This window comes from Sinocyclocheilus grahami, unplaced genomic scaffold, assembly GCF_001515645.1.
Source record: "Sinocyclocheilus grahami isolate Dianchi unplaced genomic scaffold, SAMN03320097.WGS_v1.1 scaffold349.1, whole genome shotgun sequence".
Lineage (NCBI taxonomy): Eukaryota > Metazoa > Chordata > Actinopteri > Cypriniformes > Cyprinidae > Sinocyclocheilus > Sinocyclocheilus grahami.
This window is the reverse complement of record NW_015505528.1, coordinates 354,198-364,185: the sequence shown is the minus strand read 5'-3', so window position 1 is coordinate 364,185 and position 9,988 is coordinate 354,198. Positions and strand designations below refer to the sequence as shown.

Below are 9,988 nucleotides of genomic sequence, written 5' to 3'. Positions count from 1 at the left end.
TATATAAGAAAATAAAGCCTAATGGTATACGACAAATATCACACATTACTGAAATGATAATATATTCAGTATATAGTTCAATTGCAAGTATACAGTTCATCATGGTAGTTTTGAATGAAATTCTGCAGGGTTAAATTGCTTCCATATTTTATCTCTGGGTCTAATGACCTGTATTATTATCTTCTAAACAGTAATAGAGTGAATGGACTATGTAACAATTAATGACATAACCATTGCACTTTGGTATTCATCAAGTGTCAGATGAGGAACACGCATGATGTGTCATGACCTGCCTTTAAGTGTTGTAGCCTAACTTGTTTCTTGGTTTATAATAATTCATTAAAAATGTAAAAATGAAAAATCGAAGTGTATCGAATTGGAGATTGAATTTCAGATCATTTAAGTATGGCTTCAAAAGATTTGGAACATAATTTGGACTACTGATTTTTTTCCCCTTTATGGTAACTTTGATTAAATGGAAAACATGCACAAACATTCTTCAAAATATTTAATTTTGTTCACACACTGATTCGATTTCTGATTATTATCAATATTGAGACCAGTTGTGCTGCTTAATATTTTAACCATGATGCATTTTACAGGATGCTTTGATGAATAGAAAGTTGAAAAGAACAGCTTTTATTTTAAATAGGAATCTTCTGTAACAGTATAATTGTCTTTACTGTCGCTTTTAATCAATTTAATGCATCCATGCCAAATAAAAGTATTAATTTCTTTCAAATAAAATAAAATAAAATAAAATAAATCCTTCTGATATAATTTCTGAATTGTTGAATGAAGGTACAAAAGGTATAGAAACTGATGACACAGGTTAGGAAGCTCATTTGAGAGGATGTGACAAAATAATGTTCAGAGATGGCTTCAGTTTAGATCAATATCAGTGCTTTTGCGAACTGTAACTTTGCTTCAGCTACGTGTCCTTTTTCAGCACTGAGACATAATGGGCAGAAATTGACAAACGCTCTTCCTCCTCTTGACCATTTCAATAAAAGAGACTACGCTTAAGTAAGAAGCAGACGTACAATTTACCTCTCTTAAAATCCCATCAGGACAGCTGATAAAGAGCTAAAGCTGTAGGGCATCCATTTTACCTCCAGTAATTGCATTTTGGTTTCCCTCTGAAGCCAACAGTATGGTTAATCGTGTTTTTAAGTGTTCATTGTTATCACTACAAGTTGCAGAAGACTGTGTGTTCACATGGATTTTATATTCATATACAATGACATTTACATGACACTCCAAGTCAAATAATAAAATATGGTACTCATGATTTTGTCATGGTGCATTCTGGTACCTTGTTTTTGTAGTAATCTATTAGTCCATTATCATGTACTGTATGTGTAAAATTGTAACGAGCTATTGTTAATGGTGTTTGTTATCACCACAGGTTGCACAAGAGTGTGTCACATGGATTTCATATCCATATGCCATGTTGTTTACATGATATGCCAATGTTCTTCAAAGAATAAGATTACCATGGTACCAAATGTCCAAAACATGGTAATTTGCATACTCATTTTGTTAATGCATAGTCTATTAGTGTGGCATATTAAAGTGTGTGTAAAACATAACAAGTAATGGTTAATGATGGTTTTAAGTCTTGTGTCTTATGTTGATTACATAATATCCCAATGAACTTCAACGAATATACCATAGTACATGTCCAAAAACATGGTAATCAGATAAACTTATTCTTAATGTAGTACTAGCCTATTTATTATAGTAAGTGTTTGTGAAACCATAACAAGTAGTGATTAATGATGTTTTTAAGTCTTGGTTGTTATCAACAAGAGTTTGTTCATATAGAGTTAATGGTACGATATTTACATAGGCTACCATAAAAGAAAAGGTATGTGTATATATATTTTTGTGCGTGTCTGTGTAAATTCGTACCTTATTAATGATGTTTTCAAGTGTTTGTTATAACAGCACGTTGCGCAAGTTCATGGACTTCGCAGAAGATGCAATCTCCATGCATGGCATATTACCATACTGCCCCACAGATTTCTGTGCCAAACCCCCCTCCTCGCGACATGGTATCGTCCTGTCACCTGAGAGGACGAATGAGTGCGGGCCCCTCATGACGCGAGGCGGGCCGCTCCATAAATACTCTCACGTTCCTCGGAGGGGTGACACTTTTCCTGTGTTTTCCAAACGGGTGTGCTAAAGTACCGCAAAAGAGAAACTAAAAATGATGAACGGAGAGATGAACGGTTTCCACAGCTCTCTTATTGAGGAGGACTGCTTCTTGTTTACATCGGAGTCCGTTGGAGAGGGGCATCCAGGTAAAACGTCCAAACAAACTTTGGGCGACTTTAACGTTACAGTATTCAACTTCGCTATTATATAGCAGCACCTGTTCTGCACGTTCGCATTATTATTCTTATTAGCTTGTTTTCTAACCATATTTTTTTTTTTACTAAAACAACTTTGTATTTGCTTTTGTTTGGAAACAATTAAATTAATATAACTCAATTCTCAGATTAAATGAACGTTGGGTCTATATAATGTAACGTACTCTGATGCTTGGTTTCTATGGCTGTGTGTCAAAAACTATTGAGCGGCCATCCTAGACAGCATTTTGAGCACAACAGTCGCCTTCAGTCTATATAAACATATGCACACTCATCTCAGATGACACTGCAAACGCCTCTCATGCCCATAAAGGTAGTCTAGGTAGGCAGATCAGCAGGTTTTGAGACGCAGCCTCGCGCTACACGTGGGATCAAACACGAGGTCTGAGCGCAGCCCACCGTGAAAATGCATTTGCCGCCACGAGACTGGGAGCCCAAACTCCGCCCCTCCTCCAAAAAAAATCCATTAAAGTCACGCTAAAATGATTATAGTTTTGCATTTTAAAATGTTCAGACACTTTAAATTTCAGTTTAGTTTTAGTTTTAGCCAGCTCCAAGTTCGTTGCAATTTCGTTTTTAATTTATGGACCTATTTCCTTTTCTTTTGAAAATTTTAGTTTCAGTTTGGTCATTATAGTTAAAAAGCCAGTCAAAAATAAATCAATAAGACAAGCAAAACTTTTGAATTTAAGAGAAAACCGGAGTTCAGAACAACTGTGACTGGATCATAGACAATGTAAACTTTTGTTGGAGCAAAATCGATTTATACATTTGCATGAATAAATAAATAAATGGATAAGTTGTATATACAAATGAAAAGTCATCATTTATTCTTCAAATACTGGTCCTTTAAATGTGAACCGTAAAGACCACAGATTTTTATAATTTAGTTTTATTACTAACTTTTTTTATTGTGCTGTGCTTTTATTGTGTTGTTTGTGAAATAACCATGAACAGTATATAGGCTCTTTTTGCCTTTTTTAAAGGCATTTTGCCTTAAAAAATATATATTTTCCTGTTTATTATTTGTATAAGCTTAGTGTAGAGTTAATTCTCAAGCACAACTGATGGAGAACAAGCAAATGCAGTGTGGATTGTGACAAATATATATTTGTATTTTCATTGTACAGATAAAATATGTGACCAGATAAGTGATGCCGTGTTGGACGCTCACCTGAAGCAAGACCCAGATGCAAAAGTGGCTTGCGGTATGTTGTCTTTGATTTCTTTGGATTTTCAGAATCATTGAGCTTGCCTGAATATTTTGCATGTGTCCTTTTCCAAAATCATGAATATGAATGTTTCATGGTCGTTTTTTCTTCTTCTAGAAACTGTAGCCAAGACTGGAATGATTTTGCTGGCAGGAGAGGTGACGTCTCGTGCTGTTGTTGATTATCAAAAGGTGGTCCGTGACACCATTAAACACATCGGCTATGACGACTCATCCAAGGGTTGGTTTGAGGATACATTTTATTATACATGCTACAGCATTTAACGTTCAAAAGTTTGGAGTTGGCAAGAGTTTTTGAAAGAAGTCTCTTCTGCTCACCAAGGCTGCATTTATTTAATCACAAATACAGTAAAACATTATGTAACTATATTATTACAATATTAGATTATAGTAATATTTTGAAATATTATTGCTATTTTTTAAAATAACTGTTTTGTATTTTAATATATTTTAATATTCCTGTGATGCAAAGCTGAATTTTCAGCATCATTACTTCTGTCTTCAATGTCACATGATCCTTCAGAAATCATTCTAATATGCTGATCAAGTAACATTTCTAATTATTATCAGTGTTGAAAACAGTTGTGCTGCTTCATATTTATGTGGAAACTGATACATTTTTCTCTTTGAATAGAAATTTCAAAAGAAGAGCATTTACTTGAAATAGAAACCTTTTCTAACATTGTCTTGATCATTTTAATGCACCTATGCTGAATAAAAGTTCTTTCAAAACGAAAAAAAAAAAGGTGAATTACCCCAAACCTTTGAAGAATTGTGTAAATGGATGTGTGGAGATTTTACTGTAATGTAATGTAATTGAAATAGGAGCAGATGAACGGCCAATAAACTCTTCCAAATGCTCTCTCTTGAACCCTTAGGCTTTGATTATAAGACCTGTAATGTCCTGGTGGCTCTGGAGCAGCAGTCTCCAGACATCGCCCAGGGTGTTCATTTGGACCGCAATGAAGAGGATGTTGGGGCCGGAGACCAGGTAAGTCAGTGGAGTCCTAGAACTGTAAATGCAACTCTCTTAATAACATTTCAGTATTAATATTTTCTGTTTTGTGCTTCATTCAGGGTCTAATGTTCGGTTATGCCACTGATGAGACAGAGGAATGCATGCCACTCACTATAGTGCTCGCACACAAACTTAATGCCAAGATGGCTGAACTGCGGCGTAACGGCACCCTGCCCTGGCTCCGGCCGGACTCCAAGACTCAGGTCTGCTGAAATTGAGCTTGCATAGCTAGAAGTGCCTGCATGCAGGTACTTGTGTAGACTGCTTTTCCTGACAGTGCAGTGTGACTCTTTGAAAACAGGTTACTGTGCAGTACCGACAGGAGCGTGGCGCCATGCTGCCGGTGCGCGTCCACACTATTGTCATCTCTGTGCAGCACGATGAAGACATCTGCCTTGATGAGATGCGTGATGCTCTTAAAGATAAAGTCATCAAATCTGTGGTGCCCTCTGTTTATCTGGATGACGATACCATTTATCACTTGCAGCCCAGTGGTCGCTTTGTCATCGGAGGCCCTCAGGTAGAGACTGGTTTTGATTTTGGCAGAATTTCTAGATTTCCATTTAAAGTGTGTGAGTGTTACATAAATGAATAGTGAAGTGTTATTTGTTTTTCTTATACGCTGAAATCAAATATTGTGTTTGGGTCTATTTTATCCTCTTTTTAAACTGCTTGAAACACCTCTTAAGCAATTTATTTCTTCTTAAAATTTTGTAAATAGGGTCCTAAATGTGCATGCAAAGTTTTGACTTGTTTTGGCAAGGCTTTACAAATGTTGGTTACATTGATTGTGTTAGGGGTCAAATTGACCATCATTCATTTCCATTCGATTTGGCAAAAATCAACACTGAAAATGAAAAGTGTCAGGTTAAAAAAGATTTATTGTAGCTTAACAAAGCTAAAATATTAAATGGGAACTTATGAAATAAAAGACACTGTTTACTTGAAATCGAAGACTTGAAGGAGAATTCACTGTTTCTTCATCTATTTGAGTTTCACAGTCAAAAAAGTTGTTTTTGGTTGTTAGTTTGGATCTCAATTACTAGTCTGCAGCACTGAAAAGAAGTGTGAGAAACCCATTTTACCAAACGTAACAAAAAGGCAGAGGCTATTTACATTAAGTACAAATAGCAATAAATACTCCTTAAACTTAGTACAAATAATGTTCGATACTATTTATATTTAGTTGTAAGTTTAGTTGAAGTAGAAAGTATTTAAAAACGTTCCTCAATGTTTATTTTATTGACAATTATGCAAAAACATCTTTTATAGTGTAGTAATGACAAAGCATCCAGATTTTTCTCACTTTTTTGCTAATTTTGAACAAAAATATCTGAGTCAAATTGAATTGACTCATAACTGAAATAACACAGTAGAAATGCATGGAAATTTGATTTCTCACATATTTTATATATTTTTTTGTCTTTGACAAACTACAATACATGACATGAATGTCAGTGTTTTTCATAGTGTCAGTTTTTGGTAAACTGCATGAAAAGCAATGGGGAATCAGTTTGATCACACAGTGAGTATCTATATTTGTAACAAATTGATTTTTCTACTCACGCAGGGTGATGCTGGCCTGACTGGTCGTAAGATTATTGTCGATACCTATGGAGGCTGGGGAGCCCATGGAGGAGGTGCTTTCTCTGGAAAGGACTACACCAAAGTGGACCGCTCTGCGGCGTACGCTGCCCGCTGGGTGGCCAAATCTCTAGTGAAGGCTAAACTGTGCAAGCGTGTTCTTGTGCAGGTAAGTTGGCCAGATATTTTGTTTTGCTTAGAAAGTATAATCCTTTGAATTAGAATTTGTATGAAATTGCATTCACAACGATGCAGGTTTCTTATGCCATTGGAGTGGCCCATCCTCTTTCCATTTCCATCTTCCACTATGGCACATCCCAGAAGAGTGAGCAGGAGCTGCTTAAAATTGTCAAGAAAAACTTTGACCTTCGTCCAGGAGTCATTGTGAGGTAACGGCTGCTCTCTTAATACATTAGCCTGTGATCAAAGCCTTTCATATTCCTTCATCTTTCTGCTTGACACAAATTGGAGTGAATCATTCATGTTTTTTCTGCTTCTGTCTGTGCTTCCTTTTTCTTTGGGTCTTTGCATCTCCTGATTCAATCAGAAAGCTGATAGTAGTCCTAGCAAACCCATTCAACTTTTTCCAAGTAATTATTCAAGATTCAGGAAAAGAGTCGATGATAAAATAAAAGCAAGAAACCAAATTTAGGCAAGAGAACAGACACATAGTGAATTACAGTACTGTTTAAAAGTTTGGGGTCTGTAAGATTGTTTTTAATGATTATGAAAGAAGTCTCCTCGGCTCACTAAGGCTTCATTTATTTGATCACAAATAAAACCATAATATTGTGAAATATTATTACAGTTTAAAGTAATTTTCTATATTGATATTTTAAAATGCAATTTATTCATGTGATCATCATTACTCCAGTCTTCAGTGTCACATGATCCTTCAGAAATCACTCTAATATGCTGATTTGCTGCTCAAGAAACATTTCTGATTATTATCAATGTTAAAAACAGTTGTGCTGCTTATGATTTTTGTGGAAACCATGGATTCGTTGATGAATAAAGTTTAAAAGAACAGCATATATTTTAGATCTTTTATAACATTACAAATGTCTATTACTATTATAAATGTCTTTATTTAAGAACGAATCTTACTGACCTCAAACTTTCCTCAAGTATTAAACATTCAGAAACTGAAAAGTAATACTGTAAAAATAAGACGATTACTATTGAATTGTAATAGTTTTCACTGCATGAGATAATGTGTGAATATTAATACCAAAACACGTAATAATTACACACATGACTGCAAAGTGTGAACTCTCTGTAAAAAGCAGTCAGATAACTGGCAATGTAGAAAGATGGGTATTTTTTATTTCATTTTAGTCCCAACTTTTGACATCCCTAGAAATCTTTTGTATAACATCATTGTAGAGACTTGCTTGCTGCGACTCTCCGATTTGGTGGAAATTTTTATACAGCATCATGAGTAATGTCATTTTTCACCACAAATTCCACATTAAACGGTGCACTTTACATCCCTGACACACATGATTTTAAACATCCTTCACAGGTTAATACTTAATACTTAATACTAGCTTCCACTCTGCTTAAGATGTTGCCTTAGAAGGTAGCTGCAGGTTTGGAACAGAGTCGTCATGTTTCCTCTCTGGATTCAAAGTGAACAGGTTCAAGTGGTTGGCTAGTGTTTGCTATCTATTAGACTTGCTCTCTAATTTCATGCTGCAGTTTCCTTCTTCAGGCCAACTAGTGAGTGTGATGGTAAGTGATCGCTTCATCTCCTCTCTGGCTGGCTGGGTGTTCAACTGTGCACTATCAGTATCATCTACATGATAAATTCATGCAGTTGTATTTTGACCAGTCAATAATCCACGGCTGATGTGTTCTAGGGAGCTGGAGCTGAAGAAGCCAATATATCAGAAGACTGCTGCTTACGGCCACTTTGGCCGTGAATCTTTCTCTTGGGAAGTGCCCAAAAAGCTGCACTACTAAACCGTTTGTCAAGGTTTTTCCTCTCTAGGCCTGTTGGCGTATTCTACAGAGAAGCCCACATGGCTTACGGGGAGAAGTCTGGTTATTCTGGTACAAGTCCTACTGGTTAAATCTTTTTCCTTTGTGATTTTGCATCACATATTTCATTCTTAGTCTTTGAGTTTCAAAGGTGATTATGATTAATCAGCATTAGGATAAAGGAAGTATACTACACAGATTAACACATTAATTTCAATCCTAAAAATTGTAAACTGGTTGGCCAGTATTAATTACGGATTTAATTTTGTGCAGAATAACCAAGCCCTTCACCAATGAATCATAAGCATTCCCAACTGTTTTAACCTTGTGTATTTATTCGTGCTGTCCTCTATGCACATGTATTGAAATCTGTAATCTGGAGGTCAACTCTTATGCTGTATGTTGCTGTAATTTCTCTCTAGCGCTCTGTGGTTCCCAAGTGTCATACAGAAAAACTTTGGGGACCCGGCCACAAGGAAAGTGACTGCTGCAGTGCCATTTATTTTGGCCAACTCTAATGCTGATGCTTATTGTCTTTCTTCTTTCACAGTCTTTCCTTAAACAGAGGGATAGCAATTTTGGCTGGTGTTGTACAGAGAAACTAGCCTTGTTTACATGCATTCTCTCTGTCTATCTCTCTTTCTCGCTCTCTCTCTCTGTTTCTTTACCTTCCTCCAGTTTTAATTTTTTAACAATAAAATGTTTTCTATTATGGCGTAAGGTGTCATCGTCTTTTTTTCTCTCTCTTTGTATTTAGAAATATATACTTATAGGTATAACTATAACTGGCCATGATCTTTTTGGCCTTAGGAATTAGGTTTGAATTATATATAATAAAACCGTATTTATTTTGACAAAATTAAGATGGCCATAAATGAACAATTTGGTCTGGGAAATCATGAGTTTTAATAAATAGCAGAATCAGAATCAGAAGAGCTTTATTACCAAGTATGTTTACACACAAGGAATTTGACTTGACGACAGGAGCTTCCAGTGTAGAAGAAAGTACAACATAGTGCAGACATACATAGGAATAACACAGTAGGGATGTAATATAACACTAATATAATAAAAAAATTATAATAATGTACTATATACAACAATTTGGTCTGGGAAATCATGAGTTTTAATAAATAGCAGAATCAGAATCAGAAGAGCTTTATTACCAAGTATGTTTACACACAAGGAATTTGACTTGACGACAGGAGCTTCCAGTGTAGAAGAAAGTACAACATAGTGCAGACATACATAGGAATAACACAGTAGGGATGTAATATAACACTAATATAATAAAAAAATTATAATAATGTACTATATACAGAAATAGAAGTATAGGAAAAAATTTAATTGTTTAGATAAATGTACTGATATGTTTATTAGTGTGCAGATACAGTATGTTATTTACAAAGTGTGCAGTTTAATATAAATATAACTATGTTAGTTGTGATGGATGATGTATAATTATGAAAGATTAATTGTTCAGGCTGAATATAGCCTGTGGGAAAAAACTATTCTTGTGCCTGGCTGTTCTGGTGGTAAGTACTCTGTAGTGCCAGCCAGAAGGCAACAGTTCGAAGAGAGAGTGGGCTGGGTGTGAGGGGTCCAAGGTGATTTTTTTTAGCCCTTTTCCTCACTCTGGAGATGTAAAGATATTGGAGGCTGGGCACCAATAATCCTCTCAGCAGTCCTGACTGTCCATTGTAGTCTCTTGATGTCTGATTTTGTAGCTGAACCAAACCAGACAGTTATGGATGAACACAGGACAGACTCAATGATAGCAGAGTAGAACTGTTTCAG

At 35.7% G+C, this 9,988-nt stretch overlaps 1 protein-coding gene across 1 annotated transcript; it reads left to right on the top strand.

The window, feature by feature from the left end:
* The first annotated feature begins 2,158 nt into the window (after nt 1-2,158).
* On the top strand, nt 2,159-8,875 carry mat2ab (methionine adenosyltransferase 2Ab). The gene is made up of 9 exons (XM_016229231.1): nt 2,159-2,306; nt 3,506-3,583; nt 3,704-3,826; nt 4,485-4,597; nt 4,684-4,827; nt 4,926-5,144; nt 6,195-6,377; nt 6,464-6,597; nt 8,071-8,875. Exons 1-9 carry the CDS (start codon nt 2,213-2,215, stop codon nt 8,171-8,173), a joined length of 1,191 nt encoding a protein of 396 aa, XP_016084717.1. The 5' UTR covers nt 2,159-2,212; the 3' UTR covers nt 8,174-8,875.
* The last annotated feature ends 1,113 nt before the right edge of the window (nt 8,876-9,988 follow it).

What these genes read in the sequence shown, in the direction of transcription:
- mat2ab (XM_016229231.1), top strand. Translation starts at nt 2,213, where the DNA reads ATGATGAACGGAGAGATGAACGGTTTCCACAGCTCTCTTATTGAGGAG. An exon ending in AGATGCAAAAGTGGCTTGCG is followed by an intron (nt 3,584 to 3,703) that starts GTATGTTGTCTT and finishes TTCTTCTTCTAG; the next exon opens with AAACTGTAGCCAAGACTGGA. An exon ending in CGTCCAGGAGTCATTGTGAG is followed by an intron (nt 6,598 to 8,070) that starts GTAACGGCTGCT and finishes GATGTGTTCTAG; the next exon opens with GGAGCTGGAGCTGAAGAAGC.